The 19774-nt window shown below is 36.4% G+C and overlaps 1 protein-coding gene across 2 annotated transcripts in view; it reads right to left on the bottom strand.

The window, feature by feature from the left end:
- Positions 1–19774, bottom strand: part of ZDHHC14 (zDHHC palmitoyltransferase 14) — a 94091-nt gene that overhangs the window by 11828 nt on the left and 62489 nt on the right. For both annotated transcript variants that reach the window (XM_084203611.1, XM_084203612.1), the window contains exons 4-7: positions 9461–9598; positions 5675–5723; positions 1898–2000; positions 66–175 (exon numbers count right to left, since the gene is read on the bottom strand). In XM_084203611.1, the coding sequence (XP_084059737.1) occupies positions 66–175; positions 1898–2000; positions 5675–5723; positions 9461–9598 (400 nt within the window). The remainder of the gene's footprint in view (positions 1–65; positions 176–1897; positions 2001–5674; positions 5724–9460; positions 9599–19774) is intronic.

Here is a 19774-nt window from a genome sequence, read left to right as displayed (position 1 = left end):
AGTATATTTTTTTCATGAATAATCACATGGCTTCATTTTACTGACAAGACCTTTGATACTCTTACCTTGGAGAGAGGGGCCCACAGAGAGCAGCACAGCAATTAGTAAAGATGTTGCCGTAACTGTAGGGATTATAGTTTTCTTTACCTCTTTTATTTGACCATGATCCTTTAATCTGAAGAGATATGAACAATATGCATCACATGTAATACAATACAGAAAATGGCTGTGAGAAATTAAGGTTGCACATGCTACTTACAGAAGAGACCACAGAAAATCCATAACAAGATCTTCCAAACAATTTAAGAGTTCTGGGTTGTTATGAAGGCTGAACCCTATGAGCACATGCTTTAGCTCCATAGATGTAGACAACCCAGCGTCTCAAGAGATCAATGTACTAAAACCAGGAATTTCAGCATCTAAACATAACAGTCCAAGTTCAATTTTACAAATGTTATAGCATGTTTTACAGAAGAGGCTCAATTGCAAAATATGATTAAAGCTAGCAACTGAGCTCTTCTTTTCCATACTCTTGGGTAACTTTGCAAGCTGTGCAATATCACACAACGTTATCGTCCCTAAAGTTCACAAAAGGTTCTAAAAGATTAAAAGCAAATGCAGCCATTGCTACCTTTTATTGCCTATTACATTTTCCCTTAGCTAGTTTCCTTTTCTGTTTGTGAGATACTTGAGAGCCTGAGTAAAATGTCTTGCTGTATTCAATTGGGAATTTATGTTTTAAATTAAATTACTGAACTGTTTACTTGGTATTCAGACATGTTCCACTGCTGTAGTTCCCTGCTATCTATCTTTCAACAATCCAGAAGCGACATTTATTTGAGGGAAGAGGGTGGAAGCACACTAAGTCCATCTAGAGAGACAATCTTGGGTAAACCCAATGACCAAGAAATAACGGGGAATCTCATGTGTCTTATTAACAAGGTAGATTTCTTGCAAGTCAGGCTACTTGTTCTGATACTTGATGCTGAGGCACAATTAATTTTGATCCTGCTTGGGAAGTCTTTTTCTGGTTGATGGATATTTACTGTAAAATTTATACTTTTAACTGTGACCTTAAACAATAGCAAAACATATTTGACAATACTAAAGGTGCTACTTTTATATCTACCAGATACCTATGAAAGAGGTACAATAGCAAATTACAATAAAATAACTCAAAGCTTGCAGTGCTTTGTTAGATCACTTTTTAAATTTCCAAAGGCTTTCTATACCATCAGCTCCCTAGTTAATTTTATATACTCCTTTCATGCATTACACATTTCTCCTTTTAGTTAGGGAAGGACACATGAAGACTCCACACACAGTCAAATATAATTCAACACCGAAACAAAGGAATCCTATATGCAAAATAGACAGCTGTAGAAATGAGAAAGCTAATCTTTAAATGGATGATATATTCCTTGCCAGAGGTTTTGGACCTCAGAATGGCAAAAAAAGTTTCAGAGGTAAGATAAAATAAAGGATGAAATTTTTTTTTAGCGAATTCAACACATTATTCAAGTTTCACAGTAAGCAATTTTTGAGTTAAAGAATATTTACCACTCCCAGTGAAAAGGAGATACTGAAAAGTACTTACTAATTTCCTACTGTATAAAATATACTTGTTTGTCTCCTCCCTCCTGTATTTTCCTATTTCAAGATAGAGATCCTACATGTGTAAACCATAATGACATAGTAGGTATATAACGAGCACATCTTCAAACCACAACAAACATAGTCAAAAAGATTTCATCTGATCTTTTGAATCAAGTAGGACTATATTAATTCCTTCTTTCCTAATGAGGTATTCACAAAATGATGCAGACATGTCTGACTTGAGAAAAACTTCCTTGTAACTATTTAGAAATACATATGTAGAAACATACTACAAACTTACATCTTCATTTGTTGTTTGATTGGAGCTGATCAAATACGTATGAAAACCTGAGAGGCCAACAATGGACCATACTGAGAAAAAACACACCACAGCTTCCAGCACAGTGATTAAAAGTCAAGGAAATATACACAAATGGGAAAAAAAATCCAATAACAAGTAGTTAAAATCACAAAATACAGGGTTGCCCACAAGTCCTTTGAGATCTCTGGAGTACTTCAAAGAGGTCAGCAAAAAAAGAAACTCGAGGCATCCACCTAGCCCAGACACAGCACCACCCCTGCCAAACACTGTGAGGAGGGTGTGTCCCACCAGCAGACTGCTGCTGTGAGGTGCAGTGTCCAGGGCTGCACACCCCAGGTGCATGGGTGGGAGCTCGTGGGGTCCCTCTGACAGGGAACAGCACAGGGACACGTCCAGCACGAGCACCCTCACCTCGGGGGGAGCAGCAAAGGTGTGCACATGCATGATTGGTGTACTAGGAAAAACAGTCAGCACTCAACATTGCATACTTACTACAGTTTATAGAATTCTTTTAACTCTAAAAGAGTCATTATTCATAAGTAAGACAATAAAGTTGCTTCTAAACTTTATAGAAGCAAGCATAAAGAGGAACTTTCCAAACTTTCTGTAGAAGGCTTTCTTCTACAGCTTTTATTTATTTACTTACACAAAACAGCCACGAACTCAGAATACATCTACTTTGAGAAAGCTGTTTTCTATAATGCTTCAATTTTTTGGGGATTTTTTTTTAAGGGAACACAATTCAACAGAAGAAAAGGCTTTGGTTCCTAGAAAAATACATATAATTCATCACTAGGAACAAAATGATGAGAGAAGAATAGGATAAAAATAATCTGTATATTAACTATATCAACCTTTAGTGAAGTCAGTTTCCAAGACAACGTCAACTCAAAATTTTCCAGAACAAGGACATAGCCTTAGAACACAGAAAATACACCCTTATTACTGAACCTACCAACAGAAGAAAAATATGAGAGCTACTGACCATTAGACAGAGACATGGCCTGGAAATGGCACGGATGGATATAAATACTTGCAAGAAAAAGTCCTAACATTAGTTAAAAGTGAAGAGTTTTGTACTGCAGGGCTGCTCGCCCCTAATGAACTGGGAGATACCGCAAGAGTTTGCATAACTCTAGGACGTACTTCAATCAGAGTGGTTTAAAGCCAGAAAAAAGCCATTTGCATTCTGAGCAGATCTGCTCCAAAAGCAGCAGGATGACCAAAGTGCACTGCTGAGCAGCAGGTTCACTACTCTGCCTCTCATTTCCTCCTCAGGCTGTGTGATGTCAAACCAACACAAGACAGGAACTCTGACTCTCTGCAACAGCTAAAGCAAGGATGACAAGGGATAATGGCTAAGGAAACAGACTCTTGGCAGAGGGTTCCAAAATGTGTAAAAGAAGGCAGTAGCTGAAAACATCATGCACAAACTGGGCTTTGAAAGAATAGAAATAGTAAGGAAGGCTGCAGATGAGCACTGTTAGGTAGAATCTACACACCAGGAAAAAGATTCACCAGGTCAGAAAAGAAGAACTTCAGAGGGAAAAGAGCTCCCTGCAACCTGAACATATCATCAGCAGGATGTCCCTCATCACAATTACACGCAAAAGGGTACTGAAAAGTGTGTGTTCTTCCCTCCACTCTTTTTCGTGCTGGGGAAATAAAAAAACAAACAAAAAAAAACCCAACTGAATTCCTTTCAGTTCAAGACCTCTTTCAGTTCCCCCTAGAAAGAGACACTTTTCAGTTCCCCACACAATGATCCAAAAACAACTCGAGAACAGCAGGCGTAGTTTACATCAAATTAACCAGAATCCACTAATTCAACCTAAGTCCATGAACTGTGAAACAAACACAAAAAAGCAATGTATTCTCAACAAAGTACAGCCTTGTAGCATATTATGGTATAGTATTTTACTAGCATCATACAGTATCATTTTCCCTTAGTATCTCACACAGGGTTGTTAGCAAGATTTAAATGGCCATGTTTTCTGTGCCTGAATCGACTTGCTCCAAAGTAGCATTCCCAATACTATTTGGACAATTTATTTTTTTACTGCTTTTAATTGTAACCAAGCTTTTAAATTGTCCAACATATCACCATCAAGCCAGGCATTTCTGCAAGATGTGCTACTAAGCCTTTTAAAGCAGCACATCCCTGAACACAAATTATGAATTCCAGGCTATTGTTCCTGAACAAAAATCTTCAAATGCATAAGCCATTCTCTCTTGATTTAAAGAAAACTGAAAGCTATTCTCAGTTTGAAAATAGTTTGAAATAATTATCTTTTATAAGAATTGATTGTAATTCTTTTAATTGGAAGCTATTGTTGTTCTATTTAGAACTGTTTGTTTGTGCTTTTTAAAATTATTTGCGAAAAAATGATCTGAACATGGCTTTACTTAAAAAGGGAGTTTACAGCTCAGTGATTCTACCTGACGAAGACAAGCACACAAAAAAATGTATCTGCAGAATCTGACACTTGGGGAAATTACCTGGAAAGAGGTGCACAACAATGAATCACAGTTTTTTCTTCCTGCCTTTGTGTGGAAAAGCAAACTGTGTGAGGCACAATGAACAAATAGGAAAGAATAATTTTTATAGTGTCTTTGTGAGAGGTGAAAACTGTTTCTTCAGACAGGAATCAAAACACATACATAAGCAATGGGAAGCTTACTGTCTGTAGAGAAACTAACCAGTGGTTTCATCAGTTTCCCATTTTTCTATTATGTTAGCTGCTTTCCAGCTCCAATCTCACTGAGTAGAAAATATACAGAAGGCTCCCATATGAAGTGATAAAAAGTGTATGGAGCATTTTCAGAATGCTCCATAGGTCGGAAGGGACCTTAAGCTTTAAGGTCGGAAGGGACCTTAAAGGTAATATAGTTCCAACCCCTCTGCCATGGGTAGGGACATCTTCCACTATACCAGGTTGCTTAGAGCCCCAGCCACCCTGAACATTTCCAGAGATGGGGCATCAGTCAAATTTCTGGGTAACCTGTTCACATGTCTCACCACTCTCACTGCAGAAACTTTGTCATGGCCAATCTACATATGCTCTCTTTCAGCTTAAAACCTTGTTCTGTCACTACAGGCTCTGCTAAGAAGTCTCTGTTTTTCTTATGAGACTTCTTTATATACTGACAGACCACAATGAAATCTCCCCAGAGCCTTGTCTTTTCCAGCCTGAACAACAACTGTAGTCCCTGTGTATGCAATTTACACACTGCTATGTAACTTAATGCAAGTTGCTATTTGAAAATGACTTTTCTAAAAACAAAGAATAGTTTCAGAAATTGAGTTCTTCAAGGAAAGCACGTTGTTTCTGTTGTTCCAAAATCTACATTTTCTATCCTGAAAATAATCAGCCATTTTGGATACCTTCAGCTGTAAAAGCAGAACAATTCTTGAATATTTTTAGTGAAACCACAGCATAATGGTGGATGCATAATATGGTGCAAAATGTATTTATGAATTCCACCACAAAATATGAAGCATATTTAATGGACATGGAAACTACAGATATTCGTCAAGAGTACTGCTCTGCAAAACATGAAGAATAAAAACCACCCTAGGCCACAGTCTCTTTCCTGCCTCCAACATGTGGAAGAAATCCTATTGTGCAGGAAGTGATGAAATCATTAACTGATAAAGTCTAAAAGCATGCATTCAACAATAGCAAGGAAACAAGCAAAACCATCTCAGATGTTATTTTGCAACAAAATCTACAATATGTTTCGGTGAAAGGATATCTCGCAGGACTGTCCTTCAGAGCATTGAGGAACCCTGTTTGTTGAGAACCTGTAGAAATAGAACCCAAAATTACCAGCCAAGTAAGAAACTGAACTATGGGCTGTTTTTACTATAGTTAAAATAATTAACATTTGAAGATAACCAAATAATCATAGAATAGCTTTACTAATATGAATCTGAGAATATGTTGCTCAGCAGCAACAACATCAGAAAAGCCCTTGAGCATCTTATCAGATTTAACATCTGCAGGGTATTTTCTCAGTCATACTAAACTGATGCACACATACTTTCCCATGAACAAGATTTCTGATTACCCTTGTTCTTTTCAGACCTAATATGGAAACAAAAATAATAACCACCTGTTTCATTTTGAAATACCATTTTTAAAAGTAACTTTTTGACTTAGAAAATTTATTCTAGAAACTCAGATTCCCAACTTTCCATCCTTTGTTTTGGAAGCAAATTTCTCTTATTTGCTTATTTGCTCAGACTGCACCTACACAGAAGATTTTTCTAATAGGTTACTATTGCCTCTGGGCAACTAAAAGACAATCTAGTAGCTGAAAACAGCTCAAAAGAAGCATGAGCCCATCAACTAGAAATGCAGAAGCATGCAAAGTAAAAAAAGCACTTGGGTTTCATAACCATGAGCTATTGATTAATTAGGGTGGTTTCACAATTGCAACAAGTGAATTTGTTGTAGAAACTGACTTAATGTGACATAGCTACAGGCACACAGTTGAACTTTACTGTATAACATAAATGATTTAAATGCATCAGGCTGAAAGTTTTCCCCAGAGGAAAAATTTTCCACTTAGCTAAATTAATCTGAAGATCTGTGTGGAGAGAAGAATCTTGTCTTGACAAGAATAAAGAAATGTATGTAGAATTCTCTAGACCTATCTGGTCAGTTTTACTGTTTATTGTTATAAGTGGGAAGTTACTTACCTTGTATTTCTGAGCCTTTTCAACTCTTATAAGTGGTTCTTAGTCTCAAGGTACAAACCTAATGGAATTTTCCCTGCCTTCTTACTATTTTTAGAGTCCTTAATGGCAATGGCAGCAGATAGATGTGATTTCCATACCCTACTGTTAGTCACACTTTTCCAGGCAGTGCCCAAAACATCAGAAGGGGAAGGAAGGCTGCTCACTGCAACAAACAGGTGAAATATTGATGTTTCAAAGAGAGACAAGAAACTGTAAAGACAGATTCTACTACTGGAAATGTGTTCAACTTGGGGAGAGGGAAGAAAATCTTGCAAGACAGTACCTTCAGTAACTGATTTACAAATTGGTTCTATTATCTTCAGTAATGTTATGTGTGCATATTCTTAAACCTAGAAAGAACAAATTTCCAATATATACCTCAGAAGGCCACAGAAAACAAAAAGGTGTATCTTATATGTCATCACCACTTAGGCCCACCAAAATCTGTAAAATGCCAGCTTGCAAGATGCATTATAAAAAATGTAAAAACTTTAAAAACTTTGTCTAAATCAAGAGGCATTAAAATAATTTTGCCAGGACTTATGTATGACTTTGAAATATTGTAGGAAGGTCATAGTCTGAGGTCTGAAAACCAAGACTTCCTTCAGCCACGCTAACAAAAAGCAGACTATGCCGAGAGCAAAGGTTCAGATTCAGGAACTGAGCACTCTGCTTAATGGTTAGCATCAGCTAAAGAGCTGAAGAGCTACAAACCAGAAAAAAATTGTTGAGTGGTAATTACTAGAAAGGTAGGCACGAGGACTTCTAGAGGTATGGTAGGCACAAAGAGAGTGGAGTGGTAAGAAAACCTTATTTGTAAAGAACTCTTTTTTGGAGTAAAGACTATAGCAGACAAATCTGAATGCTGGGCTTGAAGCTCCAGTATATCAGTTAAACATCAAGGAACTAATCACATGAATACCTGCTCCCATTGCCTTTGAGGACTGACCAATCTTTAGAGCTTAAGGATGTTTCTTCTTGTCTCATTCTAGGTAGATGAATCTCCATGCCAAGAATATTTTGCAGCTGACAGGCAATTCAGCATTTAACATTTACTATACATAATCTGTAACACCTACACAATGCTCAAGTGCTTCTCAATCACACAGAGGCACAATTAATTACTCTGCTCTTTGTCTAAATCATACTCAAGAGTTAGGTTTGGACACGATAAATTTAAAACCCACTAGGTAAACCTACCTAACATACATAACATGAAACACTGACATTATATTGATAACTCACATACTGAAAACTAAAGAAAAAGCACTGAAGTCCTTTTGAAATGAAGGTAGGTTAGTGTCAAAAACAGCTTTACGTTGTCAGACTAGGAATGTTTTCAACTCCTGAACACTAGCAAAGATTGCATAAAAATCCATGTGTCTTTCTTCTTAAATGTAAAAGGTGTGCATGTACATACTCATGTATGCCCAGATAAATAACACCCACTTAAGTATTAATGGCAAGTGTTCTTTTTGCAGTAATTTTCTTTTTTTAAACAATATATACATCTAATTTCTGCTTTTTCCAAGTGGGATTAGAAATGCTGTATCTGGTGGTGTAAACAAGTTGTTCATTCAGACTCCCTCAAAATCACATATCCCAGTTCTAGCCTATGAACTCGATTTCTGAGCTATAGAAGGGCCTCTCAGTGCTTGCATCATAGCTTTGCAAAGAATGAGTAAGAGCAGGCATTCTGCTCTTTAAAACACAACTTCTCCCTTCATGCTGCAAACAATTTCGGAAACTGAGCACAATCTGACATATTTTTTCCAGTAAAACATTCTCTGAATATTATCATTTTCAAGATAGCTTTATATACTGAAATTATTATTTCTATCAGGTTTCTGTTGCAATACAGAATACAAAGGAATAAACAGATTACATTTCCAAAGTGGTTAAAGAAACACAATTTAAAGCAATATCCTATATAACATGTGAAAAATATAGAATGCTCTTCTAGCAATAATGGGTTAAAAACCCCAACATACCAAAGGTGCTTAAAGACAAGTCATGTAACCTGTCACCATAAATGTCACCATCATCATCATATAGGAGCCAGCAAACTTAGTTAGGGGTATGGAAAAAAAAGACATTACCAAAAGAGTTTTGACCTCAAACACAACCCAGAATACAAATAAAAAAAATCACTCTCAAACTCATTAATATTTCTGATTCACTCTGTTATGAATCGGTTATTCTCAGAATGTCTATGCAAATGAAAATAATGTGTTAAAAATAGGGTTGAGAATGGTGTAAAGCTAAACAGCAAGCTACAAAAAGTATAGCTCCAATCTATTTTCTAGTAATTTACCTCTTTGTCTGGATGGCAAGTGACCCATGCTTATAGTTAAAAAAGCACATGGAAGATCTTTAGGTAAATGATACTACCTGTATACTTAAACATACAGTATATGTGATGCTTTTCCAATTAATCATCCATAAAGGGACAAATAAAAAAACTAAAAAAAAAAATTAAGACTGCATTAAGGTAAAGCCAGGCCAATGACTACTACATACAGTATATGTGATGCTTTTCCAATTAATCATCCATAAAGGGACAAATAAAAAAATTTAAAAAAATTAAGACTTCATTAAAGTAAAGCCAGGCCAATGACTACTACTAGCAGTGCCTACCATAGACCAGAATGGGACTCCCTGGGGATTGTGAAGCTTCAGAGAAAAGGCAAATAAACAAACAAATAAATAAATAAATAAACCCTGAATGATCAAAATATTAACTTAAAAAACTCAAGCAAATGGCTACATACGTAATCTGATTTCACCAGCATACTTACGAAGGATGACGTGGGTGATAACGAATGCAAATATAAAGACTGTCAGAAAGGACAGAGATAAAATAAACATATAAAAAAATCTGTAGTTTCTTTTCCCCACACAGTTGCCTACCCAGGGACAGTGGTGATCAAACCGTTCTGAAATGAGAGGCAGAAGAAAAAAAAAATGGAAAACAATTAATAAAATGCTGTTTATTCAAAAAAATGCTCTCTGAATACTATATCAAAACTTATGATTAATCTGGCATTTGCAAAGTAGCCATAGAGAAGTTCTTATTTAGAAAGGAACAAAAAAATAGAAAAGAAAAGAAAGGAGTACTTGAATGAAACCTTACAGTTTTTAAAGAAATCAAAGCATGGCTGAGGTGAGTTCCTGTTAAACTAACAGCCTTATTGTGACAAATTGTGCAGTCAGACCAGCAAGCATGTATTTATCCATTTATCCATTGTCACATGGGGCATTAGCAACTCGGTTGTATTTGACTTTTTTCAAAACAAGGTGGTTTTTTTTTTCTTCAGTGCATCTTCTACTCAAAATTGGAATTTCTGAGGTTCTTTCATTTACATCTGTCATGATGACACCTCTGACTTATGCCTACTACCATATCATCCATCCAGTTGGAGCATGAAATATTTACACCTTCCCACTTCCTCTTATTGCTTTGTTCAAGACATTCTTCATTCTAGACCACCTATTCTTCCGCTTGGAGTTGACGCTGTCATACAAGATCATTAAAAATAGCAGAATCATTCACATCAAACATTTTTCAAATGTTAAAATTTAAATACATCACATAAAAACTTGTCATCTGCATGCTCTGTTGCCCTTTGCACTATAGATTCTGTCTCCTTTTTACTAAGTGAAACCCTTTCCCTTTACCTCCCTGAGAGAACTCAATCATGAGATAGGAAAAGGCCAGGGTGGATCAGAAACAAGTGTTCCCAACATGGGGGAAATGCCTCAGTGCTGGAAAGCAGCAGAGGGAATGGCTGACTCTGCTTCTCCCCAGGCAGCCAGGACCCAGCCTCCACGTCCCAGTATGTTGGGTAATGAAACAGAGCTACTGCCAGGAAACAAACTTGCATTTCCTAACTTTACTTTGGAGAGATTACACTGACAGAATTTTAAGGGTTTTTTTTTAATCAAATCCAAAACCATAAGACAGATGCATTCATGCTGACTCTTTCTTTCACTCTCTGATCCTTGTCCAAATCCTGGTTTGTTTTCTGTGATTTTTATGCCTCCACTGACGTACTATCAAACTATTTGTAATTCCACAGGAAAGGCAAGCTATAAATCCAAAGTCCTTTAAGCCCTGTGTTAGAAAGGCACATCTGACCAAGTACACCAGCTTCTTTTAGTTGTGGATTTATGTTAAAGGCCTATATTAGAGGTTTTTCTTGAAGGATGTATTTAGTATTATCTTAATTTTAAAAAAGTCAAAACAACATGCACAACAGATTTCTGAGTCTACCAGACTTCCAGGGGCTTTTTTAAAAATGGTTTTGCATGACAGCTGTATGGACCACGTGTTTCTGCCGTAAATCTGTTTCAAATTCCAACAGGGCTATTCAAGGTGAAGTTACTGAACTTTCTTAGGATAAGGCTTCATAATACTGTGATTGAGGGAATACTGCTAAGAATATCAAGTACTAAACACTCTGGGTAGGTGATACTATCTTTTCTCAGTGCACTACAGTTTTATTCCCCAAATAAATTGATATTGCATTTTAAAAGTGCTTGTCTTTAAATCTGTGCTTCTGAATGAGCCCTCATATTCTGACAAACACTCTACTTCATTTAAATTCATTCATACATACAACTCACAAGCAAACAACACCACAAAGAAACACAGCTACAGAACCATTTTAAAAAGCAGAATCCTAGGGTATTTTTGTAATCTACTGCTAAAAAAATTACACATTACGTGTCTTGGAAGATGATTTCCGTATACACAGATTCATTCTCCTCTAGGCTGACACGGCAGGGAAATGAATTATAAAATAAAAACAGACATAAAGCTGTTGCTAGCCATGAAATAACATTTATATATATGCAGACATCTATTTGATGGATTCAGATAAATGCAGACAAAAGCCATGCACATACACACAAGCCCTCCATCTATAAACTCCTGTTCCTATACATACACACACTCCTTACTGAGGACTCACTCGGGGTTTTGAACCTATTTGTCAGTCCTATTGAATTTCCATCTTCAGACTTTCCTGGTGAACTGAAAAGCTCTGCTATCTCAATAAATACCTTACTAATTATTGTGAAGTTAAGTAACTACCTAAGATATTTACAAAGGAGGAATGGACCAAAAAGGCTGGATGCAAAAACCACTACTACAGTATTAAACTGGAAACAACTCTAATGAAAAAAGAGGCATATTAAAAGGTTTACATGAATCTTATGATAACTAAATTTGGTCTCTTTTTCTCAGTCAGAAGATAGAAAGGCATGTGATATGTGCCACAAAACAGTATATTAAAAGGCAAGACATTCTACTCAGCAGAATACAAATATGTAAATGCAATTTAAAGATAACTGCCTTACAGCTTATGAGCTGCTCTGCCTAGTTATTAATGCAGGAGAAAACTGCCAACCCTGGCAAAATGAAGAGGCAAATGCTAAGCAGAAACCTCTGATGCTGTTAAGAAATATAAAATCTATTAAATCTGGAGCTGTTTCTTCTTCCTTAGAAAAACACACAACCCAATAGCAAGTATTAATGAAGAAGTAACATGATGTCTTAAGGTTCACCTCCAGCATTCCAGATGCCTGAAAACTGAACAACCAATGATTTTGTAAAGGAAGCTCTGGCATCTCTACTTGGCCAATGTTGGCAGCAAAATTAAGACAAACTGAGAAATGAAAAACTACTGATGCTGAGAAAAACTGGAATTCCAACCCTCACAAACTTAAAATGCAGAGCAAATAGAAATGCAATTTCTTGTGAAGAACAGACTGTTAAGAGGTCATGAATGCAGTTCTGGATAGTTAACATACTACTGTATTCAAACAAACATTTGTGGCAAGGTCAATGTAAAAATACTTGAGGCAAACAGGCAATTAAAATATTGGCAATATAAACTCTCGTTAATATAAGCGTATTAGAACTCGTAATGAGGGAAGAAGAAAGCTGAAGCACTCTATGGGATAGAACCATTGTGATATATCATCCTCCTACACTCCAGTTCAAACAGAAGCAGCAAGATATTTGCCTTCTTGATGTTACAGCTGTGTCTTGTATCTACCTAGTCAAGAACTAGTGATAGAACAGATGGCTCATTTTCTACCATTTCAGCAGTTCTGTGAAGTCTTTTGCCTGTGTGTTCATGGCTCTCCATTCTTGGGCCAAGCCTGGCGCTCATTTTACCCTGCAGGGAGCAGGGTGACAGAGTCAGATGAACCTAAAAGTAAGATTTTCTTTTGAGTATCTCCTCAGATCACCTCATCAGACAAATACCAAAGTGGGCCCAAGTGAAGCACTGAGAACACACTGCCAGAGAAGGAATGAAATAACACCTTCAGAAGCAGCTAAGTGTTCATTCAGCCTAGCTGTGACACCAACCTTACTACAGGTTAGCACTTAGCACAACTGCAGGAGAAATCCAGTTTTGATTAATTTTTCAGGGTCTGAGATCAAAACCTGAAGAAAATAAAAAAAAGACTGAAAAAATGTGTGAAGAGTTTATAAGGTAAAGCATCAATGAAAAGAGCTGAGTAAATGGAGACTATAAATGCTGCTGTACAAGTCACAGAAAACCAAAGAAGTAAGAAATTTCAGGAACTGTCAGTAACAGTAACAAAGAGTATTTCATTACTCTTTCCCAAGTGATCAGCATCTTTGAATTTAAATAATAACTTCTGAGGATAGCCAGCACCCTCATAACTAAACCCAAAGGATGAGGCTTCACAGGATAACTGAGCCAATCCAAAACCATAGTAGCAGTGAAAGAGAGGGTCAAATGCTGCCTTTGCTGACACTTCATCCCACTTTCTTCTTTCTAAGCTGATGATGAATCAAGTCAGTTCCTTGGACTATCAGGAAAGAAAAAAAAAGGAATTATTTTGCTCACTGATGAGTGGGAAAAACTGACTTACCAATGGCTGTGTTACCCAATGGTCTGTGAACAGGCACAAACAAGAGAATCATGGAAAGGAAGAAAAGAAATAAAGAGGAGGACATTCAAATCCCTTTGGAAGCAGCAAGCTGTCAGCAGGACTCAGTGTTCTCATTAACACTCACCCAAGTGGTCTGATTAACACTCACCTAATAATCTATGCTAACTGGATGACAGGAAAACACTCTACTTCATACATTCCCCAATTTTTACCTTCCCTGAAACATTTACATTTAAAACTTACATAAGAAACATTAACTGTTGGATATCTGAGATAAAAACCAAACTGAGAACATTTCCCATTTTACTAAGCAATGGCCTTACACATGCAGCGTTTCCTTCAGAAGCCACACCAAAGCACGCTCCTTGCTGCTCAGAACCAAAGAGTCAAATCTCTACTTTTCCACAGCACAGCATGTAGACTCCTAAATACTTAAATGTTCTGCTTCCATTTTTCATTCACGACACTCCAGGAAACCATGCACAAAATGACCCAAATGCTTTCCTTCCCTTTTCAAAACATTTAATGAAAGCCTAATAATTTACAAGGAACGCAAAAGCATTTTTAAATGGAACATTTGTAGGCCAGCTTGTCCCTTCAGTCTGCAGTATTTATTAACTGTTTCCTTTTTTCTTTGCTGAACTGGATCACTGCACACCAGCACACATTTTCTAAAGCTCAATGTGAAGGTAGGACTCAAAGACAAGAAGTCGACAGGTGCAAAAATATCTAGGTCATGTTACTAGGAGATTCCAGTGAGCAAAAGTTAGAATTCACTTGGTAATTTTTCCACCCTGTGCAAGTAAAGCATTGTAGGACAAAGGCACAAACCTAAGGCATTCCCTGAACGTTACCATCTTTATTTAAAACATGCAAACATGGTATCCCATGATTGGAAAGAGTCAAGAGCCCACTATGCAAATCCTGCATCAGTAAAAAGTCACACGACAGCTCAACCAACTGGGCCAGGATTACTCAAAATTACTTTGCTACTAGCAGAAGTACAACACAGGACTACAATGTCCATTGTCAAGAACTCACACTGAGTAATTATGTAGAGAGACTGACACATCTGCACATATTTATAATGGTGACAATAAAAGCTTTTTGAAGGACTGTGATGTCATGATATGATCACATCCATTCAGCCTTCTTGACTTGACATTTTGTACAACAAATAGTACCTTCAGAATTTGATTGCTCTTGAAATGTTTAAGAAAACAAAGGAGGTTTTTAGAAATCCATATAAGAAATATGCTTTATTACAAAAAGTATCTATTTTCTTCTAAGATACAGCAGTCCAATCCCAACTGCTGAAAGTGATGCACACAGGCACAAAAGCAAATATAACCATTACATTAAGTCCTTTACGGTCAGTTCAAAATATCTGATAATATAACAATAAAATTTATGTCCAATAATCATAGCATACTCATAAAAACTATCCTTAGCTCTGATGTTCAGTTTCACCAACTGAACATCACTCCTAAGAAAATGATTTTTAAAATAATATTTAAAAAACCATCCCCACTGATAGGATTTGCCATCAACTGGTAACAGCAATCAAATACTTGGATCAATTTAATTAACACACCATTCACCTGCCTGACAGTCATTCCCCCAACAATACTTTTGGTGTTACTTTTGGGGAATGAAATCTGAGTAGAAATTGAAATGAAAAAAGCAGTGAATAACAAAAGAGCAATTGCAAGTTACATTTACAGGCACCCTGATGTTATTTTAGAACATCTGTTATAGACAATGCACAATGGATCCTTTAAATCACCAAGCTTCAGCACTTTCATACACTGATTCCAAATCAAAACACCCCATGAAAACCAAACAGAAAGAGAGCATCCTCTGACCCTCATGTTGGGAAATGCCAAAAGTTGATTTCAAATTACATTCTGGACTAATCTCTACAAGGTGATGTGAACTGAAAAAACTGAAACAGTAATGTAACACCGGGAAAGATGGGCCTCTATTAATGAAAAAAGTTAATAATGTGCATGGGTATCTACAACAAAAAGTCAATCAGAAAAACAAACAACAAGGCTACTTAACATGTATTTCACTTTCATGGCTGTTTAAACTGTTCCAGACAGCTATGCTGTTTGGGTGGGGTTTTAAGAAAACAAGTTGCAATGACAACTTTTTGCACGCTAATCAACTTTAATACTAACAGACTATTGCTATTCACAAAAAGAAAATACACATGCTTAATTTTCAAAATAAAAATAGCAATTGATTTACAAGGAAAACATCCAGCCATTGCCCTAGGATAGCTCATAGTAATTAAACTGTATTGTGACATAGATCACTTCACTGCACTCACCAATAATAAATATTGGCTAATTAACAAACTCCCTTGGCTGCATGCACATTAATGGTGACATTTGCAAAGGCAGCAGCAGCAGTTTAGAATGGCTGCTCTCTGGGAGGTACCAAGAGTGCCCAGTGAAGGACCTCCCTGCTTGGCAATCTCTCTTTACAGACCCATTCTAGTACATACACCCTGGCATACCCACACGACTGCCTGACACACACCCAACTGCGGAGGAAGGGATTTTAAAAGCCCAAATTTGTCCCTAGACAAAGCATAGTGTCCTTACTAAGTAACAGCATCCACAAAGTTTACAGATTAATTTTTCTCCTTTCTACAGGAAAGCACATTTTTTTACACACTTCCACTGCTGTCTTTAATTGGAATTTGGGTTTTTTAACCATTCTGCAAATTGTTACTTCACTGAATGTAAATATGTGTTTATTTTCTTAGGTTCCTAATTTTTTAAACTGGTATTTTCTCTCTCTTTAATTTTTACTCTGACACCTTGAGGTTTACAACATCATTTACACAGTCAGATGTTCTGATCATCTCTGCATTTTTTCATACACAGGCCAATGCCTAAGCCACAACCTCTCTTAAGTAACTTATAATACAATTTTCTTTCTTAAAGAGACTGACCAGTCCATTTTGCAGTCCATTGGCTTAGGATTTAGAAACCCTGACACACATGCCATGCTCCCTGAATTTCCAAAGTACATCTAATTTTAAAAATGGCACAATCATAAATATTACATCACTTCTGGGAGTGCTCGTGTGTACTTCATTTGGCAGCTTCTTGTTCTACCTTTTTGGGGCACCCAAACAAAAAGAGTCCAAGCCATTTCTCACCTGTAAAAACTGGGAAAAATACATAAGAGAAGAAAGAAAAAAGAAAAGAATGGTGACAGCAGTCAAATTTGTGCTTTTAACTGTTCAGCAGAGTAATTTCAAGACAACTGAAGCCAAGGTTTAACAGGTTCAAAATGAAGTGAAAATTGTACTCTATTCTCTGCAGGAAATGTAAGGAAGGAAATAAGCAAAGGCCATGAAAAGGAAGTGATGACAAGAAAGGAAATAATAAGGTAATGAAGAAAGAGTGGTACAGAATAGAATTAAAACCAAGCAGACCAAAGTCCTGACATACAGATTGATTATAAAGGACTACAAAGTCCTGAGAAAATTGTTCTCAGAAACATTGTCTGTGTCAGAAAAGCCAAACTGTTAGAATGCCACCTCTCAGCCTGCTTTTGAAGTGATTGGTGTTCTTCAGCCAGGAAGATGGGGGCATCTGGAGTAACTACAGGGAGAAGCTTGTTCCCAGAACACACTGGTAATTCTCACTGTCTTACGCTGTCTGTGTTTCATGTGCTTTGGAAATTAATTCCCCATATTGTTTTGATACAGCCACCTGCTTCTTGTTCAGCTTTTATCATAGAAATCGAATTAAACAAAACAAGAATTATTTCTTAAAACCCAACAAAAAAAAAGGATATTACACAGTTGATGTTCCAATGACCAAAAATAAATTTAAGAGCCGCCATAAGGTCATTTCAGAAGCAAGTCCAACTACTGCCTTCTTTCTAGCATTACACAGTGCCATCAAAAACTCTTGTCAAGACACAGCAGTCACTACCTCAGAATTTATGTCTGGTTTGGTTACTTTTATTTTGAAGTCTTTATCTCTTGTTTTCAGATGCATATTATGTTTAACTCATTTGTAATTCTTTAGCAACATAATGGTACACAAAACCCTTGAGGGGCTAACTTCCAACTGACATTCACAGAGGCAGTAAAGAAAGCAAACCAGGAATACACCCAAGGTATGTGCTTCAGGGAACACTTATTCAACCAATTTTTTTTAAGGTATTACATAAATGGAACAAACAACATTTGTATGAAAATAGAGATTTTTCTGGACATTACTAGGAAAATACTGTAGAGCGAAAGGAGTCTGAAGTATTACCATGACTAGAATTTAAATTAGCTCTTCTCTTCTTTTTTTTTTTTTCGTATTTTAAGCTATTTGTTGTTATTTTAATCTACAAATACCACATAGACATTTGTAAAAAAAAAGCGATGAAACAAAAATCAAACAAGGTCAAGTAACAGATATACTTACTAAACAATTAGACAGAAGTAAAGAGTAAGTTTTTGTATGTACTTACATATTTAAAATGCTGCCATAGATTCCTTACAGAATAAAAAACATTAAGAGAAAACTCAGAGTGAAAGAACCTCTCTTTCACACTGCATTTATTTGCCAAGTATCATAAGACACCTTTAGGTAAAAGTAGTACACTGTTTTTTTCTGAGCAGTGTTGGTTTGAGGACAGACTCCATTCCTGTACCACAGAGTCTCTGTAGCTGGTTTGTAACTGTAGCAAAATCTTTGGAAAGTATGTGGTAAAAAGGAATGCATGGTCATACAAGTAGTGAGCTGCTTAAATATCACATACTATGTTTAAATAGCATAAGTTACTTAAATATCCATATGCATGTGAAGTAGGACTACCTGTGCATAGGTTTAGTTAAATCAGTAAGGTACTAACAAATAGTGGCACAAGAATACTCATTGCTATTAAAAGATTTATTCAGAAACTAAATAAAAGCATCATCATATAGACAACACTAACTTAGAAGTGGTGGCAAACTGCATAACACACCCTGATTAAGTGTGCACTCTCAGATTGTTACATTTTCACAGATGCATGAGCCATCCAATTTTCTTGACGCCTATTTTTAATAGAAAATTAGTTGCAGGTACTTGTAGATCTCACTTTTTGCATTCAGTACACCCAAATATTTATATGACAAACACCTGTATCTAATCAGGAAACAAAGCTACTACACAGTGCACCCTGAAAAAGTAGATTTATTGTAATTCCCATTATAAACACCGAGGAGAAAAACCACTGCAAATTCATTCAATTACTTTAAAACAGACAACTCCAAATATAAAAATGTGCAAGAGGAAATTACAATGATCATACCTATCCTATGAGCAGAAAAAAAAATCTCAGTTATATAAGTAATTTGCTCACTCTTTTTTGATAAACATTCATAATAATTCACATCTGTTTTTTCATCACAGACATGATCAGAAGACTGTGTAACTTGTTTCCCTGCCATCCCTACTTCACTGTTTTACAGAATAGGTTTTCCAGATGTGGTATGAAAAGGACACAGATTACAGAATAACGTATTGGCAAATCCTTCATACCAGTGCATTAAAAAACCAAACCATTATTTTAAAATAAGCTTCAGGTTGTACAGGTGAAGTTGCTCTTAGTTTTGCTCTCTTGGTAAAGAAAATAGCTTTTCAACTTTTCACACTGGGCAACAACTGCATTTACATATTATCCAGTTTGCTGAGCAGTATCACAACACTGTAGTATTAAAGTTACACATTTGCTAAAATATTTTTCTGAAAAATGCACCAACTGCATTTCACAAACATCCCCACTTGCTCAATAAAAGCAAGCTCAATAGCTTTTGCAACACTTACAAAATTTTAACACATTAGAAAAATTTATTTACTGAAGGAACCATCTACAGATACCAATCAATTCTATAGGGCCAAAAGGCTAATAAGCTTTTCAGTCTGATGTAAGTGCTCTCCCTAAACCAGTATCATCTAAACATAAAACTCCAATTCTTCCAATGACTGCTTTATATCTAAAAATATCACTGCTGAATGCTGCAATTACATTTCTCAGCTGGAGACATCTTTCTACATTATTTTCTTGAATGCATAAGATCCAGACTCAACAGTGTGCTAATCAACTGCACTAAACTGCAAATGTGATCTAATTAACTGGAAACCACTCAGATTTGATTGGTAGAGGTTTTTTGG

The sequence above is a fragment of the Fringilla coelebs genome (genome assembly GCF_963513975.1).
Source record: "Fringilla coelebs genome assembly, chromosome: 3".
In the NCBI taxonomy this organism is placed as follows: domain Eukaryota; kingdom Metazoa; phylum Chordata; class Aves; order Passeriformes; family Fringillidae; genus Fringilla; species Fringilla coelebs.
Note: the sequence above shows the minus strand (reverse complement) of the source record. Positions and strands in the feature narration are given on the sequence as shown.